This window comes from Taurulus bubalis (assembly GCF_910589615.1).
Source record: "Taurulus bubalis genome assembly, chromosome: 20".
NCBI lineage: Eukaryota > Metazoa > Chordata > Actinopteri > Perciformes > Cottidae > Taurulus > Taurulus bubalis.
This window is the reverse complement of record NC_136608.1, coordinates 17,901,784-17,927,818: the sequence shown is the minus strand read 5'-3', so window position 1 is coordinate 17,927,818 and position 26,035 is coordinate 17,901,784. Positions and strand designations below refer to the sequence as shown.

General features: G+C 44.4%; 2 protein-coding genes across 2 annotated transcripts in view; one reads left to right on the top strand and one right to left on the bottom strand.

Annotated features, from left to right (window-relative positions):
* Positions 1-2,040: 2,040 nt before the first annotated feature.
* On the top strand, positions 2,041-8,597 carry nots (nothepsin; the record flags this gene model as incomplete). Its single annotated transcript, XM_079236380.1, has 9 exons — positions 2,041-2,099; positions 2,612-2,792; positions 3,045-3,162; positions 5,441-5,559; positions 6,555-6,754; positions 7,377-7,502; positions 7,805-7,949; positions 8,084-8,182; positions 8,427-8,597. 9 exons carry the CDS (start codon positions 2,041-2,043, stop codon positions 8,595-8,597), a joined length of 1,218 nt encoding a protein of 405 aa, XP_079092506.1.
* A 439-nt stretch (positions 8,598-9,036) lies between these two features.
* Positions 9,037-26,035, bottom strand: part of LOC306752047 (bestrophin-4-like) — a 23,050-nt gene continuing 6,051 nt past the window's right edge. Inside the window, exons 6-14 of the mRNA XM_079235740.1 lie at positions 14,539-14,693; positions 14,024-14,101; positions 13,601-13,753; positions 12,177-12,257; positions 11,439-11,590; positions 11,165-11,252; positions 10,467-10,585; positions 10,083-10,340; positions 9,037-9,879 (exon numbers count right to left, since the gene is read on the bottom strand). Coding sequence (XP_079091866.1) covers positions 9,513-9,879; positions 10,083-10,340; positions 10,467-10,585; positions 11,165-11,252; positions 11,439-11,590; positions 12,177-12,257; positions 13,601-13,753; positions 14,024-14,101; positions 14,539-14,693 — 1,451 coding nt within the window. The 3' untranslated portion in view covers positions 9,037-9,512. The remainder of the gene's footprint in view (positions 9,880-10,082; positions 10,341-10,466; positions 10,586-11,164; positions 11,253-11,438; positions 11,591-12,176; positions 12,258-13,600; positions 13,754-14,023; positions 14,102-14,538; positions 14,694-26,035) is intronic.

The window sequence follows — 26,035 nt, the reverse complement described above, 5'->3', positions numbered from 1 at the left end:
CTTTGAGTTTCATGACTGAACGGTTCGTTTGGAGATGAATTCTCTCTGCTTCACTTCCTGCCGCGTCCTGATTGGTTGTTTGCAGCGTTCACATTGTGAGGATTTAAGTCCTGAAACGACTTTGATGTGGAATAAAAACTAAGATCACGTTGTTTAAATATGAAGCTTTTAGTGTCACGACTCATGTTTAATAAAACATAAATATGTTACATTAAACCACTGCAGCGTTTTTATTTTAACCTGATAATCTACGTTTAATAACCTCCAGACTCAGTTTACTGGAGGAAGTATTCAGATACTACAGAACAAGTACAAATACCACTCAAAATATTCCGTTTTAGTAGAAATACTCATGGAAAAGTAAGAGCACTAATAATACTTAAATTTTAAATAACGCTTTTCTGATCAACAACGCTTTACATATTTTTGTATTTAACCAGGAAGTCCCATTGAGATTAAACATGTATTTTTGGAGGGAGACCTGGCCAAGACAGACGGCAGCAACATCATAACAGTTACAGACAAAACGGAACAAGAAGTTAAAATAAACTAAAAGTTAAGAGACAGTGATGTAACAGTTCATTTAAGAAATTTTCATCAGCATAGAAGAGACAGTCAGCGTCCACCACATTTTGGCCCAGATTATTTATATGAATAGTATATAGAAGTGGACCTGATACTGATCCTGGTGGCACACCTTTACAGACGGTATTAATATCAGAGGATAGGCCCTCATGTCTGATCACTGAGGAGCCAGAGGAGGGGGAGGAGCCAGAGGAGGGTATAGGACCGGGTGATGAGGTCATAGGGTTAGGGTTCTGAACATATTGGAGTTTATTGAGGATTTTGTTGGGAGAACGTAGAAGATGCTGTTATTGAGTCTGGAGGTTTTGAAGGTATGAAGGTTATGAACGTATGGAGGTTATGAAGGTATGAACGTATGGAGGTTATGAAGGTATGGAGGTTATGAAGGTATGAAGGTTATGAACGTATGGAGGTTATGAAGGTATGAACGTATGGAGGTTATGAAGGTATAAAGGTTATGAACGTATGGAGGTTATGAATGTATGGATGAGAAGTGGTGTCAGAAGACAGGAGGAGACGAGCAACACTCCAGATGAAAGGAGGCGATGTGGTTAATAAAACAGTACTAATAACAATAAAGGTACTGATAACAGTAAAAGTACCTGGAACAGTAAAAGTACTAATAACAGTAAAAGTACCTGGAACAGTAAAAGTATGTGAGTATAATGAGTAAAATGTAGTGAAAGTATTTATAAAGTAAAGTGTGACTGTTGTATATTCTTGGATGTCCCTGTTAAAGTACCTTGTACGTTGTACTTAAACACAGTACTTAAATCCAGAAGGATAACCGGTGCATGTCTGAAGCAGCGTTCCCGTTATTTTGTCCACCCCGTGTTGCGTCATCGTTGATGTTTGTCTCACGAGGTCGAGGCGACCGAGTCAACGCGACTGAAAGTACACAAACTCAGCTGATCAGTACTCACGTGTAGTATCGCTGAGGAAATACTCCATGAGAGGTTTAGAGGGAAATAAATACTTCATGTACTAAATACTGTATGAAGATGTGTGACAGAGGCACTAGGTCAACAAAATACTAAATATGTATAAAGAAATACTGAGATTTATAAATATATATATGTATTAAAATACATATATTTAGAAAAAATCTCAGGATTTACGAGATTTAAGCCGGAAATTCACGAGAAAAGACAAAAATGTTTCTCAAAAATTCTAAATACTGAGATTTTTATGTGATTTTGACTTACTCACTTTTCTGGGGCTTTTAACTGCATCTCATGGACTTCCTCGGTGGATGAAAAGCAGTGCGGAAATTCACTAAAATATTGACATATTGTCTGATTTCTATTTTATTTTATTGATCAGATAATGTCTCTGCTGTCACACACACACACACACACACACACACACACACACACACACACACACACACACACACACTCTAATAAGGACTCCTCTCCGTCGGCCGTCACCAGTCTGACGGACTCGCAGACCAACATGTTGAAGCTGCTGCTGCTGCTGCTGCTGTGGACATGGACCAGCTCGGCCATGGTCAGGTAGGAAACACACACCTGTGTGTACAAACACACACACCTGTGTGTACAAATACACACACCTGTGTACAACTACTTTCTGCTTTAGTCGAGTCAGATCATTACAAACATTCACACTCGTGATCCCAAAAGAAACATTCCCACAATTTTTGGATTTTCACTCACAATTGTCTTTTATTCTCAGTTAAAGTTTTGTTTTACTCCAGAAAATGTAAAGTATTCAGAGAAAATTCTCAACTTTTAAAGGAATAGTTAGATATTTTTTGAGTTGGATGAGATGATTGAAGTTGTTTTTACAGTTCAGTTTATAGACAGATTAAATAAACGAGACGTTGATCAGTGAGCTATTGAGGCGCTGGACAGAACCAGGCTAACAGTTTCCCCCTGTTTCCAGTCTTTGTGCTAAGCTAAGCTAACAATCTTCTCATCTCCCGGCAAGGAAGCGAATGAGCGTTTTTCCCAGAATGTTTAACCATCACTTAAAAAACACTACAAGTTAAATCCTCTCCCCCCAGGGTTCCTCTGAAGCGGGTGCGTTCGGTTCGCTCACAGCTGCGAGGCGACGGCGTGCTGGAGGAGTTCCTGAAGGAACACCGCCCCGACATGTTCAACCGGCGCTACGCCCAGTGCTTCCCCCTCGGCACGCAGTCACTGCGGCTCGGACGCTCCAGCGAGAAGATCTACAACTTCATGGACGTAAGCATTCTCTCTCCTGACCACCAGGGGGCGACTCCTCTGGTTGTATAGAAGTCTATGCTTCATGTGTTAAAGCTGCATTCTCTCTCCTGACCACCAGGGGGCGACTCCTCTGGTTCTATAGAAGTCTATGCTTCATGTGATGAAGCTGCATTCGCTCTCCTGACCACCAGGGGGCGACTCCTCTGGTTGTTTAGAAGTCTATTGAATCCATTCAGCTCAGAGTCACATTGTGTGTCTGTTGTGTGTCAGGCTCAGTATTACGGTGAAATCTCTTTGGGGACTCCGGCGCAGAACTTCTCTGTGGTTTTCGACACCGGCTCTTCCGACCTCTGGGTGCCGTCGACCTACTGCGTCAGCCAAGCCTGTGGTACTACACAACTCTACACAACCCTACACAACTCTACACTACTATACACAACCCTACACAACTCTACACAACTCTACACAATCCTATACTACTTTGCACAACTCTACACAACCCTACACTACTATACACAACTCTACACAACCCTACACTACTATACACTACTATACACAACCCTACACAACTCTACACAACTCTACACAATCCTACACTACTATACACAACTCTACAAAACCCTACACTACTATACACTACTATACACAACCCTACACAACTCTACACAACTCTACACAACCCTACACTACTATACACAACTCTACAAAACCCTACACTACTATACACTACTATACACAACCCTACACAACTCTACACAACTCTACACAATCCTACACTACTATACACAACCCTACACTACTATACACAACTCTACACAACCCTACACAACTCTACACTACTATACACAACCCTACACAACTCTACACAACTCTACACAATCCTATACTACTTTACACAACTCTACACAACCCTACACAACTCTACACTACTATACACAACCCTACACAACCATACACAACTCTACACTAGTCTACATAACACTACACAACTCCACACTACTCTACACAACCCTACACTACTATACACAACTCTACACTACTCTACATAACACTACACAACTCTACACTACTATACACAACTCTACACAACCCTACACTACTATACACAACTCTACACTACTCTACACAACCCTACACTACTATACACAACTCTACACTACTCTACACAACCCTACACAACTATACACTACTCTACACAACCCTACACTACTATACACAAGTCTACACAACCCTACACAACCTTACACAACTCTACACTACTATACACAACTCTACACTACTCTACACAACCCTACACAACCTTACACAACCTTACACAACTCTACACTACTATACACAACTCTACACAACCCTACACAACTCTACACTACTCCACACAACTCTACACAACCCTACACAACCCTACACAACTCTACACAACCCTACACAACCCTACACAACTCTACACAACCATACACAACCCTACACAACTCTACACTACTCTACACAACCCTACACAACTCTACACTACTCTACACTACTCCACACAACTCTACACAACCCTACACAACCCTACACAACTCTACACAGGCTTACACAACTCTACATAACCCTACACAACCCTACACAACTCTACACAACCCTACACAACTCTACATAACACTACACAACCCTACACAACACTACACAACTCTACACAACTCTACACTACTCTACATAACACTACACAACCCTACACAACACTACACAACCCTACACAAATCTACACAAGCTTACACAACTCTACATAACCCTACACAACCCTACACAACTCTACACAACCATACATAACTCTACACAACCTTACACTACTCTACACAACTATACACAACTCTACACAACCTTACACAACCCTACACAACTCTACACTACTATACACTACTCTACACAACTCTACACTACTCTACACAACTCTACACTACTCTACACTACTATACACTACTCTACACAACCCTACACTACTCTACACAACTCTACACTACTCTACACTACTATACACTACTCTACACAACTCTACACTACTCTACACTACTCTACACAACTCTACACTACTCTACACTACTATACACTACTCTACACAACCCTACACTACTATACACTACTCTACACAACCCTACACTACTCTACACAACTCTACACTACTCTACACTACTATACACTACTCTACACAACTCTACACTACTCTACACAACTCTACACAACTCTACACTACTCTACACTACTATACACTACTCTACACAACTCTACACTACTCTACACAACTCTACACTACTCTACACTACTATACACTACTCTACACAACTCTACACTACTATACACTACTCTACACAACCCTACACTACTCTACACAACTCTACACAACCCTACACAACTCTACACTACTCTACACTACTATACACTACTCTACACAACCCTACACTACTCTACACAACTCTACACAACACTACACAACTCTACATAACCCTACACAACTCTACACACGACAATGTGTGTACAGTGGGTCAGGTCGTCATGACAGGAGAGTTGAGTGTGTCCCTGACTGTGATAAGAAGTTCAAGGTCTGTGTGTGTGTGTGTGTGTGTGTGTGTGTGTGTGTGTGTGTGTGTGTGTGTGTGTGTGTGTGTGTGTGTGTGTGTGTGTGTTTTCAGCGTCACACAGGCGTTTCAAGGCCTTTGAGTCCACTTCGTTCCGTCATGACGGTCGGACGTTTGGGATCCACTACGGATCCGGACACCTGCTGGGGGTCATGGCCCGAGAGACGCTGAAGGTCTCTACGAGCCACGCTAACGTTACAGTGATCCTGATGGATCCTGATGGATCCTGATTGATCCTGATTGATCCACAGTACACAACAGTCCTGGTACCTGAAGATTAAACCATCTTTGGTCCCAAAGATTCCTTTTCAGAGATGCTGAAGGTGTAATTAACCTTCAGTGTGTCGCGATCTAGGAAACACGGTTCAAAACCCCTGAATTAGATGCAAAAGGAAAGGAAAGGAAAGGAAGGAAGGAAGGAAGGAAAGCCCAACGAAAAAACAAATCTCACAATATAAAAAATACATTTTCTTTGGATCATGTTGAAGTTCCACACAATCATATTTATTGCCTGAATGGATCCAGACATTCAAGGTGAAGATGCACTGAATCAGAGTTGCTTCATTTATCCTGTGTATTAGTACACAGGAAGTTGACTGGGGGTATTAGTACACAGGAAGTTGACTGGGTGTATTAGTACACAGGAAGTTGACTGGGGGTATTAATACACACAGGACATTGACAGGGTGTATTATTACACACATGGAGTTGATAGGGTGTATTAGTACACACAGGAAATTGAAAGGGTGTAATTGTACACACAAAACGATGCCAGGGTGTATTAATACACACAGGAAGTTGGTTGACTGGGTGTATTAGTACACATAGGAAGTTGACTGGGTATATTAATACACACAAAACGATGACAGGGTGTATTAATACACACAGGAAATTGAGTGTGTGTATTAATACACACAGGAAGTTGACTGGGTGCATTAATACACACAGAAAGTTGACTGGTGTATTAGTACACACAGGAAGTTGACTGGGTGTATTAATACACACATGGAGTTGATAGGGTGTATTAGTACACACAGTAAATTGACAGGGTGTATTAGTACACACAGGAAGTTGACTGGGTGATACAGTTCAGTAAAACAAGAAAAGTAAAAAGGTTAAATTAAAGAAGTTGAAGAAACGTTCTTTAACAGTTCCTCTTCGGTTCCAGGTCGGGAGTCTCACCGCCCTGAACCAGGAGTTCGGGGAGTCGGTCTATGAGCCCGGTTCTGCGTTTGTGAGATCGAAGTTTGACGGCGTTCTGGGGATGGGTTACCCCTACCTGGCAGAGATCCTTGGAAACCCCGTTTTTGACAACATGTTGGCGCAGAAGGTGGTGGAGGAGCCGATCTTCTCCTTCTTCCTCAGCAGGTGCAACCTCCTTAGTTCCAGACCAATGCCATAACTCACCAGTACAACCCGTTTAGGGTCCATTGGAGTTAGGAGAACATCTTGTTGTTTCTACCTGTTCCAGGTCGTCCCACTGGGTTTCAGGTGATGCACAGGTGTCCCTAGTTTCTCAGGAGAGTCTGAAGAGCTCAAGAGTTCCAGGGTTCATGGAGCACCCAAAGGTTCAGAGGTTCACAAAGATTTAGCGCATTCTTTAGGGAAGGAACCAGGAGTCTCCCCATTCTTAGGATGGTCCTGTTCAGCGGTTCCTAAGGGGTCCAAGGTAGTGTAAGGGTTTTTGGGTAGTTCCAGAGAGGAATCCAATATTTCTAGAGTCCGAGGTCCCAGGGTTCTTGAAGGATCGCAAGAATGCCAGCAGAGTGAATTCATTGGTGGAATGTTTTGGTTGGACATGGTTTGAGATATTTGGTCTTAAGATCCAGAGAAATTTAGGAGTTGCAGAGATTTCAAGGATTTCACAGGAATCAGAGGGTCCAGAAGACACAGTGGATTGACAAGAAAGAGTTTCAGGGCCATAAAACAGAGAATAAACAAAGAATAAATTCCAGTTTGTGAATTGCATTTGTGATTTTTGTCCCTGCAGGACAACAAGCAGCGGCACCCTAGAAGGTGAACTGTTGCTAGGAGGAAAAGACGAAGCGTTGTACAGCGGACCAATCAACTGGCTTCCTGTGACTACTAAGGGCTACTGGCAAATTAAGATGGAAAGGTTTCTGAGTAATTCGTTAATTCATTGTAACTGTAATATTTACCCCAAGTCGAGGTCCTGACCATCTACTAACAAGTGCTGGTCTTTTTTTATGTTTTCTTGGTTTTAGTGGCCCCTTGGACCACATCCAACATCACAGTTGTGTGGGGTCACAATTCATATGTTGTGTAGTAAATGCAACAACCAGTAGATGGCAGTCCAAATCAGATTATTAGAGAAAGGTGCAGTCACTCTGTAAATAAAGTGAAAGAGCAAAACAGAAAAGAAAACATGCCGCATTATGATATCTGTGTATCCTTCAGTATCGCGGTGCAGGGGGCCATTACCCTATGTCCTCGTGGTTGCCAGGCGATCGTCGACACTGGAACCTCCCTCATAACGGGGCCGACCGCTGACATCATCAACCTCCACCAGCTGATCGGAGCCACGCCCACAAACATAGGAGAGGTTAAACCCCCTAATTGAGTTGTGTGATCTAAATCTCACGAGACCCTTCTCTTCAATCTTAGACAGATAGATGCAGAAATGTGTAAACATATGATCTCATTTGACCTTTTAACCTTTTTTTTGGGTTGTTCCAGTTCCTCATTGACTGCGCCAGGATGTCCAGTTTGCCTCATGTGACGTTCGTCCTCGGAAGAACAGAATATACACTGACTGCCGAGCAATACGTTAAGAAGGTGAGTCTTCCTGTCCGTACTTTGTTCTGCAGCTGTTTGTGTGTTTTAGTGTCAAATACGAGCAAGGAATACTTGTTAACACGTCGGGTCGGAATCAAGTCGTGTGGTGCAAAAGGTTTCGGGGTGTTCTAAAGGGTTTCTGCTACATTGACCTGCATGAGAATGGCCGTTCTATGGCCGTTCTATGGCCGTAATGTGTGATACTTAAAATGTTGTTTTCAAAAGTCCGTCTCTCTGTCTCCAGGAGATGCTCGGCGACAAGGAGTTCTGTTTCAGTGGTTTCCAGGCAGTGGACATTGTTTCCCCCGAAGGCCCCCTGTGGATTCTGGGAGATGTATTTCTGACCGAGTTCTACAGCATCTTCGACAGAGGACAGGACCGGGTTGGCTTTGCCTTTGCGAAACACCCGGTCTAACTCTAACTCATCGTTATCGGTTCATAGCTGATAACTGTATCATCAATAATAAAACTATACAATTATTGTAAAGGCACCAACACAAATTGTACTTGTTTTGTAACTAGCTAGAAGCATTGTTCTTACGGTAGTCATCTTTTTCTGGCTGAACTGTTGATTATGGCCTTGGTGACACTATTCTTCAAATGTACTACTTTCTACGAATCAGTCACGCATTATTTAACAAAAGTACAATTTTTGGTGATTCAGCAGCAGCAACCGTTCCTGTATATTCATTACTTCAGTTACATTTACAAAAACAGACAAACTGCTATCACAAAAGATGTTGTGCCATGAAAGCCTTTCTTCTAGTAACCTTTGAAGGGGAGTCAGTAATCCTCAGTACTTTATTTAATCAGCAGTTACCACAGTTGCATGTTGGATCCAAAAACTGAAGTGTGTTCAGCTGCTGTTCCTCTAATGGCAACCAGACAGCATCCTAAAAACAGCTAAATGCATCGAAGTGAGCGGGAAAACCTCCCAACCTTTCTCAAAAGTCAATACATTCAAGTCTTGGTGGCTAATTTCACGTCTTCCAGTTTGTGTTGAGTTATTCTTCCATGAAGAACATATTAAGGAATGAAAAGGGCTTCTTTTTCTTGTTGAGCATTCATATGGTGGTTGACAGTTTGCTCTTCCCATCTTTGCCTAAGTTGCTCATTTCCTGAGCTTAACAGTTGATCCCAGTATTTGGATTCTTTTGTGTCTTTTGCATTCATTGGTTTGTCTCCAGTGAGTAAGCCGGCAATAAGTGGTACACCCAAACTCCAGGCTTCTAAACATTCCTTCAGAGGTTGGATATTTCCTCTTTTCTTGTTGGGTTAAATGTCATCACCAGCTCTGATTCATAGTACCATGTGACCGTCTCAGTGGCCCTCATTTGTTCTCCGAGCTCTGCAACTGGGAGTCGTGGTTTTTGCTCGCTTCACCGTTGTTGGTTCCTTCCCTCTCGTCGTCCTCGGTCCCTGCCACTCCCTGGAAGTCCTGGTCGTACTCGGGGTCGGGCAACTGCAGTGTGTTGGCAGGTGGACCGGTTGCTCGTCGGGATTGGAAGCGAGCCAGGCCTCGTCTTCGCCTTCCCAAAGCCTTGGGGCTCGGCAGGCTTCGGACCGACGCTTTTGACGACTGCCTGGAGAACTGGAGGGAGAACTGGCGCCCCCGTGGCCGGGTCGGTGGGTGATTTGTCCAACGGAATTCCTTGGGTCCCAACTGAGTGGGGGAACAACAAACCAAGGAGCCGGTCCTGGAAATACAAAGAAGGACTCAGACTACAGGGGAGGGTAGGATTATACAATTTAAAAGAGATTATTGCCAAATCTAAGACCAACTGTGATTGCTTGTCATATTGGTAATCCCATATTCTCCAACCAGCGGCAAAATGGTTTCATTACGGCCAGAGTTGAACAAACAAGGACCACAAAGTCAGAAGTGATGCCACTGAAATACCTTGAATTATCCAAGCCTGTGGCCTCCTCAGTGGGGGAAGAATCCAGTCCATTCTGAGGTTTTGCTGCTTCGTTGTTGCCAGAAAAATCCACGTTGTGACAGTTGTCACCGGACAACGGCGGACTGACGACGAGTCGGGGGAAACCAGTAGAGGGCAGGCTTTCAGGAGACGGAGGGTTGCTGCTGACCTCCCTTAAGGTGGATAAAGTGTCCAAGGCAGCAGAGCTCAGGTCCATAGGCTTTGGACAAGGATTGACCCTGGATGGATTGAAGGATAATAACATGAAAGACTGTTAACTGTTAATACAATCAAAAATGCTTTTTAAACCAACCAATAATGGGTACTAACGGTACGTTAGTGCTTAAAATCGAGCAATACTAAACCTGAAGTCGGGGAAGAAGCTTCCTGTTGCGTCACTGCTGTGCCGTTTGAAGATGGGTCGAGGAGGTCGGAGTTCAGGCGGCTCCTGAACACTCAGCAGCCGCCGGACTCGACCCAGAACCTGCAAAACATCCAAAGTTATGATCGTAGAAAAAGTTTAAATATTCTTTCCAAATGGAAGACCGTTTGTCCGTTCAGGATTTTGTTCAAAGAAAGAACAAAAGACTACAGTCCAGAGAGCACCAATGCTCCTCCAAAGTTTAGTTTGTATAATGTTTATCAATCTGCATCTATGTGCACAAGGTCATCTACATTTGGTTGCATTTGCATGATTAATTTAGGGTTTCTGGCTGAATTCATTGAAGAGTCCCTTATTTGGCTGCCAAAAAAATCATAATTTTTTGATCATCCTAATATTTTTTGCACTAAATTTGTCAAAGAATGTATGAAAGCTGTCCGAGAAAATATTGAGGAATTAAAAACTACATCAATTATTGTAAAGAAATGACTTGGCGCATTATAAATGGACTATGAAGTTGTGCCAACCACACATTCAAGCCATCCTTGATTAATGACCTAATGACATTTTAGATTATATTCCACTGATATCTGTCAAGTAGTTATCCGTCATAACCTGCTTACTGACTGACAAACATGTTTCCTTGATTAAAAACAGAATTATAAAAAAACGCAGTATTACCGACTCTTGGCGCCAAGCCAAAGAATTCTCCTGTTGGCGTGGACGACCGTCGCTAATGTCCTCATCGACCTGCAGGATGTCAGAGAGTCTGGAAGAGACGTTGGATAAAAAAAGATTTACATAACGATGGGAAGAGTGCGCCCTCTAGAGGGCTACGCTGGCTACGCTGGCTAGCTCCCCGTGTAACGACCACAGAGGGTTACGTCATTGGTTTCCACCAATCGGCGACCTTGATTGAGATGTGTAATGTGTAAGACGTGTGCGTCGTGTTGACCCCATGTCGGTGGTGGAGCCGAGGAACGATGGGATGCAGTAGTCGGCGGCGGCCAGCGTGTACGGCGGGCGCGCCTCGCAGTCGTTCCAGTACATGTCTTTGGTCATGTGAGGCAGGTTCATGTGCATCTCGTCCACCGCCAGCAGAGACACCTGGAGACAGAGGTGAACAGGAAGTGACCACGATGAAAGGAACCAGTCCTAAAACCCAGGAATTAGTCAGCATTTTACTTTGGAAATCAATGTTTTTTAATTTCTTTTAAACTAGTATTTTCTGCAAAAATCCAAAATCCACTTACGAGTTTACTCAACAAAATTACTTGTTTAAAAAGTACCTGGTTTTCTTTACTCAACTTGGTGATGTTTAGGATAGAAAAGTACTACTTGGTTATGTTGAGACAACACAAATAATTGGATGTTTTTAAGCCACAAAGGTACTTGTTTATATTTAGTCAATAAAACTACTACGTAGTATTATACTTAGTATTCGGTTAAGGCAACAAGAGTAGTTGAGTTGAGGAGCTGAAACTTATCGGACATCAGATGGAATGGAATGTACAAAATACGTTTCGCTTGAGATGTAATTCACGATGCAGTTTTGTTGCACAGGAACATCATGTCTAGAAGTCTAAAGTACTATGAGTAGTATCTTGCTGTATTAATGCTTCTTCCACCAGTGGAAGCTACTTCACTGCGGTACTTCCAGAGCCTGCTCTGAGCGCTGTGATTGGCTGCCGACCTGAAGGTTCCTGTCGATGATCCAGTTCGCTTCAAAGTCGTCGTCGTCTTCCCCGAACGGGTTGATCAGCTGCTCGGCCACCTGACCGCAAGCAACCAATCACATCGCGAGTTCAGTCACTGAGAGGTATTCTTTAAAGATGTACTTCAGTGGGAACCAACGGGCTTGTGGCCGCAGACAGGAAGTCAGAACAAAGCCACTGGGTTGTGTTCAGGAACCTAGTACTTGGTTAGGTTTAGGCAAAATAAGTACTTTGTTATGTTTAGGGAACAAAACTAATACTCGATGTTTAGTCAACAAAAGTACTTGGTGATGTTTAGTCAACAAAAGTACTTGGTGATGTTTAGTCAACAAAAGTACTTGGTGATGTTTAGACAACAAAAAGTAAAACAAAGTACTTGTTTGTATTTAGATAATAAAAGTACTCAGTTATGTTTAGATAATACAAGTATGTGTTTATGTTTAGATAATAAAAGTACTTGTTTATGTTTAGATAATACAAGTACTTGTTTAGATAATAAAAGTACTTGTTTATGTTTAGATAATAAAAGTACTTGTTAATGATAATGAAAGTACTTGTTTATGTTTAGATAATAAAAGTACTTGTTTAGATAATAAAAGTACTTGTTTATGTTTAGATAATAAAAGTACTTGTTTAGATAATAAAAGTACTTGTTTATGTTTAGATAATAAAAGTACTTGCTTAGATAATAAAAGTACTTGTTTAGATAATAAAAGTACTTGTTTATGTTTAGATAATACAAGTACTTGTTTAGATAATAAAAGTACTTGGTTATGTTTGGATAATAAAGTACTTGTTTAGATAATAAAGTACTTGTTTAGATAATAAAGTACTTGGTTATGTTTAGATAATAAAGTACTTGTTTAGATAATAAAGTACTTGTTTAGATAATAAAGTACTTGGTTATGTTTAGATAATAAAGTACTTGTTTAGATAATAAAGTACTTGGTTATGTTTGGATAATAAAGTACTTGTTTAGATAATAAAGTACTTGTTTAGATAATAAAGTACTTGGTTATGTTTAGATAATAAAGTACTTGTTTAGATAATAAAGTACTTGTTTAGATAATAAAGTACTTGGTTATGTTTAGATAGTAAAGTACTTGTTTAGATAATAAAGTACTTGGTTATGTTTGGATAATAAAGTACTTGTTTAGATAATAAAGTACTTGTTTAGATAATAAAGTACTTGGTTATGTTTAGATAATAAAGTACTTGTTTAGATAATAAAGTACTTGGTTATGTTGAGATAATAAAGTACTTGTTTAGATAATAAAGTACTTGTTTAGATAATAAAGTACTTGGTTATGTTTAGATAATAAAGTACTTGTTTAGATAATAAAGTACTTGGTTATGTTTAGATAATAAAGTACTTGTTTAGATAATAAAGTACTCGCTCCACCTTCAGCCAGCCGGAGTAGAAGAAGAACTGCAGCAGCGTGAAGACGGGGACGTAGAGGTCGAGGTCGTGTCCCGGGTGGGACTGGGCAGGGTCCAGGAACTGGCGTCCAATCAGACAAGCGAAGAAAAAGGTGTAGACGGCGAGAGTGACGACCTGAAGAGAGAGAAAGAGAGAGAGAGAGATTGTTCAGGGTTCATCCCTCGCTCTCCCTGTGTGGGCGGTTCAGAGCTCTGATTCAGTTACAGTAACGATGGAGGAGGATGGATCAGATGGTGAGACAGATGTGAACATAATGTAACAGAGAGGAACCGGCCTGTGTGATGTGAATATGATGTGAATGTGACGTGGTAGAACAGAGAGGAACCGGCCTGTGTGATGTGAATATGATGTGAATGTGACGTGGTAGAACAGAGAGGAACCGGCCTGTGTGTAAACCAGCGGCACGCCGACCCAGTCGTATCCGAACAGAGTGGAACACCAAGTCCTGAAGTGATTCATCTCCTGAGACAGAAACAAACATGTTCACCCACAACACACGGTGTCACGTTACCTTCACGTCTACTAACGAGTCTCAAGTGTGTGTGTGTTTGTGTTTGTTGTGTGTGTGTGTGTGTGTGTGTGTGTGTGTGTGTGTGTGTGTGTGTGTGTGTGTGTGTGTGTGTGTGTGTGTGTGGGCGGGCCCTTTAGAGACATTTTCTAATTGACAGGATATCTCTTTCATCTAATGAGACACTTCCATGATTTTGTATGTCCTACATCTCAGAGGTACATGTTGTACTCTTTACTGTACTACATCTCAGAGGTACATAAAGTACTTGTTATGGTACTACATCTCAGAGGTACATGTAGTACTTTTTACTCCTCTACAGGAAGGGATCCTGTTTCTCTAAATGTCTAAACATTCTTTTTTTGACAGAATATAACATGTTCAGAGTCACGTTGAGAAGGTTCTGCAGGTCGATGCTGTCCTGGATGCGTCCTTCCTGTCGAGCTTTAGACGCCAAGTTGGAGAACCAGACGACGGGAATCCAGTACTTCAGGTGAGGAGAACGAATGTTCTCAAACACCTTCCTCTCCTCTGGAGTCATGAAACCTGCATGTGGGTGCATAAAACAGTCAGTATAATAGGGTTGGTTTGTACTCCTGGTTACAAAACCAAGACGCAACGGAAGAAAACCCCAACATGGCAACTCCCAAAAACCAAGAAGTCAACGGAAAAAAAACCTAACATGACGACTTCCAAAACCAAGATGGCGACTTCCAAAACCTGCCGACTTCCAAAACCAAGATGGCGACTTCCAAAACCATCATGGCGACTTCCAAAACCAACAAGCGACTTCCAAAACCAAGATGGCGACTTCCAAAACCAACATACCGACTTCCAAAACCAAGATGGCAACTTCCAAAACCAACATACCGACTTCCAAAACCATCATGGCAACTTCCAAAACCAAGATGGCAACTTCCAAAACCAAGATGGCAACTTCCAAAACCAACATACCGACTTCCAAAACCATCATGGCAACTTCCAAAACCAAGATGGCGACTTCCAAAACCAACTTGCTGACTTCCAAAACCAAGATGGCGACTTCCAAAACCAACATACCGACTTCCAAAACCAAGATGGCAACTTCCAAAACCAACATACCGACTTCCAAAACCATCATGGCAACTTCCAAAACCAAGATGGCAACTTCCAAAACCAAGATGGCAACTTCCAAAACCTACATACCGACTTCCAAAACCATGATGGCAACTTCCAAAACCAAGATGGCGACTTCCAAAACCAACATGCTGACTTCCAAAACCAAGATGGCGACTTCCAAAACCAACATACCGACTTCCAAAACCAAGATGGCGACTTCCAAAACCAACATACCGACTTCCAAAACCAAGATGGCGACTTCCAAAACCATCATGGCGACTTCCAAAACCATCATGGCGACTTCCAAAACCAAGATGGCGACTTCCAAAACCAACATGCCGACTTCCAAATCTAAGATGGCGACTTCCAAAACCTGCCGATTTCCAAAACCAAGATGGCGACTTCCAAAACTGTCAAGTTATGGCTTTGGACCTATCCGCCTCCCCACTTGATAGGGATTGGTGCATCTACCCGGATTTAAACGGGTTTCACTCAGAATGACGACAAACTTCTTCCTTTTTTCTTTCTCCTTTTATTCTGGAATCAAGCCACTGCAGTCATTTTCATTCGCGCCATACGGCAACGAAAGAGGTGAAAAACCTTTGGAGGGAAAACAGAAAACCCCCATTTCAAATATGCCAGCAAAGAAATCTTTCCAATTTGCACCCGTGCACAAAACCTACCTTCACCACCTACAGATCCCCAGCTGTGCTTCCACCAACATGTACATTGCAAACAATATAACGAGACACCAGACAATCAACCTAAGACAAACTCCCCATTTAACCCCAACGATATCTGTCCCAACCAATTCACCCCTGCACAAGTGAGTGAGCGCGCTGCGGAGCCCCATGACGTCGCTGATGCTCCCACACTGGCGGTGAAAGTGAAAGTCAGTCAGTCAGCGTTCAGAATTTGCCTCTTACCGGCTGCCTCTCCGGACTTGTCGATGCCCCGTTATTGCCGCAGATCATCTGCTTTGTACTCTCTCTTTTTTTTTGCTTGCGGCGTTTGCTCCTCCCCTCTTAAGTGCGCCCCGTGGTTATTTCCGGTTCCGTTTTCAATTACTTTGCTTACGACCCACCTGTCCGTTCCTATTTTATGTTTTACTTTCTATTTATCTTATTTCTGCTAGAAAGTCTACACGTTTGACTCGACACCTCCCACTCGATCTTCCCATGGAACCACTGTGAAGATCGCCAACTTTAAAAAGGCAAACTTTGTTGCTCCAGTTCAGCTCTCATCTTCCGGAGATGTTGTCCTGTTCTTCAGCAGGTAGTAAGACAACCAACCGCCTGACGTCTCTGTGAAGGATGGTAGCCTGGATCTTCCCGTTCTGCTTGCTCACGGTCGGATGACTTGCTCTTGCTTCCCTTGTTGGTCTCGTCACAGGAACATTGTAGCTTGGGAAGATTCTGACATTGACGTCCCTCACGATGCCTTTACTGTCTGGATTCGTACTGATGACCCTTCCAAGCTTGAACTGCCCTCTTAGCGCATTTTGGTCACTTAGCCAGACAACGTCCCCAACAGCAACATTTCTTTCTGTAGTATGCCACTTGCTCCGCACGAATAAGTTGGGACCAGCAAGTTGGCTCCAATGCTTCCAGAACTTGGTCACCTCTGACTGCATTGCTCTTAGTCTCTTGTAGGGGTAGCTAGCAAAGTCAAATGTTTGGACATCCCCAGTTTGAGATGCCCGCCCAAGAAGGAGCGTGTTGGGTGTGATGTACTGGATACAGTCTTCCCGGCTCTGTACTCTGGCGTCAATTGGGCGCTCATTTGCCAGGTTGGCTGCGATGTGAAGAGTTGTCTGGAACTCACTGTATGTGAGCTCCGACCCCTTTCCAAGAATCTGGAGTGCTCTCTTTACGATGCGTACAGCAGCTTCTGCAGCACCATTTCTGTGTGGAGAATCGGCTGGGTGGATTTTCCACATCCACTCAGTCCCATTTTTTGCTGCGTTCTCCTGCAAGGCTGGTTTGTTCAAGCCATCCAGAAATCTGTAAAGCTCCTCCAAGACTTGTTTAGCTCCAATGAAATTGGTGCCTGGATCTGTCCAGATCTTCCTTGGATGCCCCCTGATCGCCGTGAACCTTTGGTAGGCCATCAGGAACCCTTCTGTTGATAGTGTGTTTACCAACTCTGTGTGGATAGCTCTACTGGCCATGCAGCAGAAGACCACACCCCAGACCTTTAGTCTCACTCTCTTCTTCACGTCATCTTTGACTTGGTACGGTCCGAAGAGGTCTATGGTCGTGAACTTGAATGGCGCAGCAGGTTCTGTTCGTTCCGGCGGCAAGTCACCCATTACTTGTTGACATTTCCTTGCCTTTGCCTTTTTGCAGATTATGCAGCCATCAACAACCTTTTGGGCAATCCTTCGGCCTCGTATGACCCATGCCCTCCCTCTCATCTTGAGCAGGGTTCCAGCCACTCCATCATGACTCTCTTGGTGGGCCTCCCGAGCAAGCAGTGTGGACACCCATGTGTTATAGGGTAAGATAGGGACTCCTAATTGATCTTCTTTGAAGATTTGCACTCGGCCACCGCAAACTAAAAGCCCGGAGTGTTCCTCTTTATAGACTACTAGTCTGTCTGTCGTGGTGCTTGGGAAGGTTGTGCCTTCTTGCGCCGCAAGAAAGATGTCTCTCAGGGCATCTTCTCGTTCCTTTACCGAGACAACTCCTCTCGAAGAAACTGCCTCCCACTTTGAGCTCTTTGCGGCTTTATTTCGTCCAATGAACTTTTTTGCTGCTCTCCAGATCCATGCAATTGTTTTGACCAGTTTAGTCAAGCTACTGAACTGCTTGGCATCCACAAGGCCTAGGATGGCTGATCCTGCAGGTGGTCTTCTTCGTTCAGTTACTGCTTGGTGTTGGTCTGACTCAGCTTCCTTTGCCTTGGCTCTCGTCACAGCAGCAAATGCCTTCTTTTGCAACTTGTTGACGCTTTCTCTGGCAGCGCTCGCTAGTTCTTTGGCCGATTTGATTGGCCACTCACTGACTGGTAACTTCAGAAACTCTGGCCCATTTTGCCACTCTGAGTCCTCATCCAAGTCTTGAGGGCTGGCCCCTCTGGTTATTATGTCAGCGATGTTTTGCTGCCCAGGGATCCACCACCAGTCTTGAATCCCTGTCCCGTCCTGAATTTCCCCAATCCTATTCGCAAAGAAAGTCTGATAGCCGTAGCTTTCTCGTTGTACTGCACCAAGAACTGTTTGGCTATCGAGGAGATGGTACCACTTTCCAATCTGGATTCGGCTGTGCAGCTCAAAGTACTTCTTCAGCCGCGAGGCAAACACTGCTCCACAAATCTCTGCTTTCACAGCATCACCTTTACAGTCCAAGGGAGTTAATTTTGCTTTGGACTCCACCAGCGTAGCCATTGGGCCTTGGTTCGAGTTCCATCTTAGATACATCACTGCTCCATACGTATGCTCGCTTCCATCTGAGAATGTGATTGCCCAGGGTTTATCAACATAGCATGGAGGCGTTAGTGCTCTGGTGAACATGACTTTGCCAAGTTGAATGTATTCTTCGAAGAGCCTAATCGCGTCTTCCCTGAGGTCCTCTGAGAGTGCTATGTCCCATGTGTCTTTGATTGGACATTTTCCATTCTTCGCCTCTTGGAACGCCCTTCGCACAAGTATAGCTCCTTTTTGCTTAGCAGGAGTTACCAGGCCGACTGGGTCATACAGACCTGAAACTTGGCTGAGCAGTTCTCTCCGCGTAAGGGGATTTGGCATCTGATCTCTGACCTGTTCTTGGTGAAGGTCGTGGCCGCTTCTCATCTTTTTCTTTCTCTTCGAGAAATTGATTGCGGTCATGACATGGAGCTTGTCCTCTTCTACCATGTAGCCCAGGCCGAGCGCCTTATTGTCATCATCACTCCTTTGGTTTGGCAGGACCAACGTCTTCGTCTTGGCCTTCTCCGGCTCATCCTTCCAACCAGTCCTCCCACTTTGCCCAGAAAAGACCCAAGGCTTGAGCTTGAACCCTCCAGCTAGCAGGATATGCTTCACATTTGCTGTGATGGTTTTAAGCTTGTCAAGGTCATTGTGGGATGTGAGAATGTCATCGACGTAGCTGTCCTCCTCGAGCACCTGCCGCTCCACGTTGAGGTGGATGAAAGGTGCGAGGTTTGCAGTCTCACGCATTGCCAGCTGTGCGATGCACCCCGCTGGCTTGTCTCCAATGTTTACTCTTGTGATTGCATATTCCGCCAGCTCTTCATCTTCTGAGTCTCGCCAGAGGAATCTATGCAGGTGTACTTCTCGATCCTCCAACCAAACAGAGTTGTACATCTTTTTTATATCACCCAGGGCAGCATGTACTCCACACCTGAATCTGAGCAGGACAGCGCGAATCTGGTTGAGGACGTCTGGACCTTTCATCAGTAGGTCATTCAGGCTCACACCTCTGCACTTCTGGCTGCTGTTCCACACAAGTCTCACTGGGGTCGTGACAGAGTGTGGGTTAGGAGCAATAAGGTGACTCACATACCATACTGGTCCTTTCCAGTTGTTTATTGCCTCCTTAGACAATTTGATTGCCGCCCCTCGCTCAACCATGTCATGAACTTGAGCCGTATAGGCAACCTTCCATTCCGGTTCCTTGGCTAGCTGCTTTTCTGTTCTCAGAAATGTAGCCTCGACTGTCCTTTTGTTGTCAGGCAGAGAGGCTGGATCCTCTAACCAAGGATACCTGGAGTGCCAATGTGGTTCTTCGCTGTGGCTATCGCCTTTGACATAGGTTAGGCCTTCCTTCATTATTTCGACCTCCCTCTCCTCAGCAAGAGTCATCTCTTTGCCGCCTGGCTGGCATTTCCCGCAGCGGCAACCCCCGCATCTCGGCTCACATGCTGCACCAATACTATCCCATTTCCACCATTCAAGGAAATCTTTCTTGGTGGTTGACGTACTTGACTCCTGAAACTTGGCGCTAGCCTCTTTGTTTCGTAGAGGGGTCTCAGGGATCCTGCCAGTGAGTTCCTCATACTTCACAGCTGCTGCTCTCATTGACCTCGCGAAATGAGTCTTGGACATGTGGGCTGATACAGTGAGCCCCTCAAAGAGGTCAGGATGCGTTCCGCCAACCGTCTTTCCAAGAGGTCCGTCCCACAGTACGAGGTCTCCAACAGCTTTGACTCTTTGAGGAGCCAATTGTCCTTCTCTGTGGCTTATGAGCAAATGTACCTCTTTGGGTCTCACAAGTTCATCCAGTGGAATCCCTGGGAAAAACTTGTGCAGCTGTTCTGGTGTCACATTTTTGTGGACATTTGCTATGCTGTCTAGTCCATAACAAAGCAATTGATGGGGTTTGAGAGTGCCCTTGGGAGTCTTCACTCGGATCCTTAGAAGGTAACGCTTCGTCTCCACACGAACTGTCATCCCTCCAACTCCATGGACGACAAGTGTAATTTCCTCACTCCTGAGGTTCAGTTCGCTTGCTGTCTTGTGGGTTATATAATTTGTGTCCGAAGCCAAATCAATTAATGTCCCGATCTTTTGTCCAGCATTTGCTGTGACCTCGAGGAGCATCATAAGCACTGGTAGCTCTTGCAGTCCACTTTCCACAAGAAGGCTTGGTGTATCCTTCCTAGTACTGAAAGCTCTTGACGCAGTGTTGGAGAACACATCCCGACATTGCTTTGCCAATTCTGGGGAAAGCTTGTTGAAGAACTCCTCTTGCTCTTTTGTATGTTTCCTCCTGGTTTTTTCCCTCTCCGGGCCGAATCTGTGCTCGTTCTCTCCGATGCTTTTTCTCGCTGCAGCATTTGGGCACAGATAGAAATGATGCCCAGGAGCTTGCTCCTCTCTGCAGACTTGATTTTTACATAGAAAGTCAGTTTTGCAGCATGAAGCGTCCTCATGTACTTCAAGGCACCTCCTGCATGCTCCCAACTTTCTCACTGCAGCCTTCTTCTCCGTTAGCTTTAGCGCACGAAACTGGTTGCAAAAGTAGAGTTTTTTCTTGTGCTTTCCGTCACCACAGACTACACACCCAAAATGGTCATCTTCTGATTTGGTAGACTTGGTTCTGGCATATCTTGGCTCGGTTCTGGTCTCTTTCCTACTTGGCTCCTCCTCTCTTAGCTGCTCGAGCTGCTCATATATGCTCTCTTGCCCTTTGAGGAATGCCAAGAGACTGTCAAAACGATTCTCTGCTGCCACTGCGTTTCTCCTGTCAGCGACATAGACAAGCCATTCCTTCTTCAGAATTTCTGGAAGTTTACTTTCTATTGATTTCGTCACCAGCGGATTTTTGATCGCACCTGTGTCCCCAAGGTCGCTCAAATCTTGAAGTGCCTTCTCCACAGTTTGGATTAATTCCACAATTTTCCGTGGCTGATGACTTCTGGCAGCTGGCATTCTCTGCAACTCCTCCACTATGTCAATAGCAATAGCAATTTTATTGCCATAGCGGTTCTCTAGGACACGGAAAATGTCACCTGCCGTGTTATAGCTGGTCAGGCGAAGGTCTCTTGCGATTTTATCGTCAAGACTGTCCAGTAGTTGAAACTTTCTCACTTCTCTTGAACCGGTCGGCTCACCTTGCTTCTGGAGCGCTTCCCAGTCCTTTTTCCACCTGTGGAAGTCACGTTTATTCCCAGTGAACTTTGGCAGGGCTATAGGTTTCAGTCTGATGGTGGCCGGCGTGGGCCCAAGTGGTCTTTCCCCCTCCTCCTCTTTCCTATCCTGTATGTAGTCAGCCTTCCTGGAAATCAGCTTGGGAAGGAGGAGCTCCAGCCTCTTCACGCGGCTCTGAAAGTCCTTTTGCACACTTGGTGGGATCCATCGTTTCCACCGACTGTACACCTCCTTTGCAGTCCTTACCAGTCGTTGCAGGTGGTCGAGCATGAAGTCGTATGCCTCCTGGCTACCATCGGGCCGCGCATCAGCAGCACGGTCACCCACTTCCTCTGCTGCCTGCAATGATGTTGACAATTCAACATCCCCGAAGTTATCCCAAAGTGCCTCCTGAATCAGACTTTTGACCTCCTTTAGCTTCCCATCACACTCGTTGCAAGTCTTTGCTATGTCGGCTTGCTGCTGTTTAGTTAACACAGCATCTTCACCAGCCTCCAGCTCCGACTCCAGTTCCGCAATGGATGCAGTCTCCACATCTTCATTTGCGCCCATGACTTTCTCAGCCTCTTTTATGACATTATTGAAACTGTCTCTGAGCTCCTTTTCAGACATGTCTTTGTAGGTCCTGGTAATGCTGTTGACCAGACGTGTAAATAATCTTTTCGCTGTAGTTCGCTCGACCTTGAGTTGCTCAACTGATTTCTCCATAGCTTGATCCATCATACTTGAATCCGCTCCGTCGTTGACTCCAGTTGAGAAGGTAAGTACTACTTCAATGCTTTATCGTTCCACTTGATTGTCTTCTTTTGCCAGGATTCCAGTTTATTTCTTCTGCTGTTCCAGCTCAAAGCTCCCAGATTTCCTTTTCCTGGTTTTCCAGACTTTCCTGTTTTTGGTCCGCGGTTTTTCACTGTCAAGTTATGGCTTTGGACCTATCCGCCTCCCCACTTGATAGGGATTGGTGCATCTACCCGGATTTAAACGGGTTTCACTCAGAATGACGACAAACTTCTTCCTTTTTTCTTTCTCCTTTTATTCTGGAATCAAGCCACTGCAGTCATTTTCATTCGCGCCATACGGCAACGAAAGAGGTGAAAAACCTTTGGAGGGAAAACAGAAAACCCCCATTTCAAATATGCCAGCAAAGAAATCTTTCCAATTTGCACCCGTGCACAAAACCTACCTTCACCACCTACAGATCCCCAGCTGTGCTTCCACCAACATGTACATTGCAAACAATATAACGAGACACCAGACAATCAACCTAAGACAAACTCCCCATTTAACCCCAACGATATCTGTCCCAACCAATTCACCCCTGCACAAGTGAGTGAGCGCGCTGCGGAGCCCCATGACGTCGCTGACGCTCCCACACTGGCGGTGAAAGTGAAAGTCAGTCAGTCAGCGTTCAGAATTTGCCTCTTACCGGCTGCCTCTCCGGACTTGTCGATGCCCCGTTATTGCCGCAGATCATCTGCTTTGTACTCTCTCTTTTTTTTTGCTTGCGGCGTTTGCTCCTCCCCTCTTAAGTGCGCCCCGTGGTTATTTCCGGTTCCGTTTTCAATTACTTTGCTTACGACCCACCTGTCCGTTCCTATTTTATGTTTTACTTTCTATTTATCTTATTTCTGCTAGAAAGTCTACACGTTTGACTCGACAAAAACCATCATGGCGACTTCCAAAACCAAGACGCAACGGAAGAAAACCCCAACATGGCAACTCCCAAAAACCAAGAAGTCAACGGAAAAAAAACCTAACATGACGACTTCCAAAACCAAGATGGCGACTTCCAAAACCTGCCGACTTCCAAAACCAAGATGGCGACTTCCAAAACCATCATGGCGACTTCCAAAACCAACAAGCGACTTCCAAAACCAAGATGGCGACTTCCAAAACCAACATACCGACTTCCAAAACCAAGATGGCAACTTCCAAAACCAACATACCGACTTCCAAAACCATCATGGCAACTTCCAAAACCAAGATGGCAACTTCCAAAACCAAGATGGCAACTTCCAAAACCAACATACCGACTTCCAAAACCATCATGGCAACTTCCAAAACCAAGATGGCGACTTCCAAAACCAACATGCCGACTTCCAAATCTAAGATGGCGACTTCCAAAACCTGCCGATTTCCAAAACCAAGATGGCGACTTCCAAAACTGTCAAGTTATGGCTTTGGACCTATCCGCCTCCCCACTTGATAGGGATTGGTGCATCTACCCGGATTTAAACGGGTTTCACTCAGAATGACGACAAACTTCTTCCTTTTTTCTTTCTCCTTTTATTCTGGAATCAAGCCACTGCAGTCATTTTCATTCGCGCCATACGGCAACGAAAGAGGTGAAAAACCTTTGGAGGGAAAACAGAAAACCCCCATTTCAAATATGCCAGCAAAGAAATCTTTCCAATTTGCACCCGTGCACAAAACCTACCTTCACCACCTACAGATCCCCAGCTGTGCTTCCACCAACATGTACATTGCAAACAATATAACGAGACACCAGACAATCAACCTAAGACAAACTCCCCATTTAACCCCAACGATATCTGTCCCAACCAATTCACCCCTGCACAAGTGAGTGAGCGCGCTGCGGAGCCCCATGACGTCGCTGACGCTCCCACACTGGCGGTGAAAGTGAAAGTCAGTCAGTCAGCGTTCAGAATTTGCCTCTTACCGGCTGCCTCTCCGGACTTGTCGATGCCCCGTTATTGCCGCAGATCATCTGCTTTGTACTCTCTCTTTTTTTTTGCTTGCGGCGTTTGCTCCTCCCCTCTTAAGTGCGCCCCGTGGTTATTTCCGGTTCCGTTTTCAATTACTTTGCTTACGACCCACCTGTCCGTTCCTATTTTATGTTTTACTTTCTATTTATCTTATTTCTGCTAGAAAGTCTACACGTTTGACTCGACAAAAACCATCATGGCGACTTCCAAAACCAAGACGCAACGGAAGAAAACCCCAACATGGCAACTCCCAAAAACCAAGAAGTCAACGGAAAAAAAACCTAACATGACGACTTCCAAAACCAAGATGGCGACTTCCAAAACCTGCCGACTTCCAAAACCAAGATGGCGACTTCCAAAACCATCATGGCGACTTCCAAAACCAACAAGCGACTTCCAAAACCAAGATGGCGACTTCCAAAACCAACATACCGACTTCCAAAACCAAGATGGCAACTTCCAAAACCAACATACCGACTTCCAAAACCATCATGGCAACTTCCAAAACCAAGATGGCAACTTCCAAAACCAAGATGGCAACTTCCAAAACCAACATACCGACTTCCAAAACCATCATGGCAACTTCCAAAACCAAGATGGCGACTTCCAAAACCAACTTGCTGACTTCCAAAACCAAGATGGCGACTTCCAAAACCAACATACCGACTTCCAAAACCAAGATGGCAACTTCCAAAACCAACATACCGACTTCCAAAACCATCATGGCAACTTCCAAAACCAAGATGGCAACTTCCAAAACCAAGATGGCAACTTCCAAAACCTACATACCGACTTCCAAAACCATGATGGCAACTTCCAAAACCAAGATGGCGACTTCCAAAACCAACATGCTGACTTCCAAAACCAAGATGGCGACTTCCAAAACCAACATACCGACTTCCAAAACCAAGATGGCGACTTCCAAAACCAACATACCGACTTCCAAAACCAAGATGGCAACTTCCAAAACCAACATACCGACTTCCAAAACCATCATGGCAACTTCCAAAACCAAGATGGCAACTTCCAAAACCAAGATGGCAACTTCCAAAACCTACATACCGACTTCCAAAACCATGATGGCAACTTCCAAAACCAAGATGGCGACTTCCAAAACCAACATGCTGACTTCCAAAACCAAGATGGCGACTTCCAAAACCAACATACCGACTTCCAAAACCAAGATGGCGACTTCCAAAACCAACATACCGACTTCCAAAACCAAGATGGCGACTTCCAAAACCATCATGGCGACTTCCAAAACCATCATGGCGACTTCCAAAACCAAGATGGCGACTTCCAAAACCAACATGCCGACTTCCAAATCTAAGATGGCGACTTCCAAAACCTGCCGATTTCCAAAACCAAGATGGCGACTTCCAAAACCATCATGGCGACTTCCAAAACCAAGATGCCGACTTCCAAAACCAAGATGGCAACGGGAAAAAAGCTCACATGGCAACTCCAAAAAC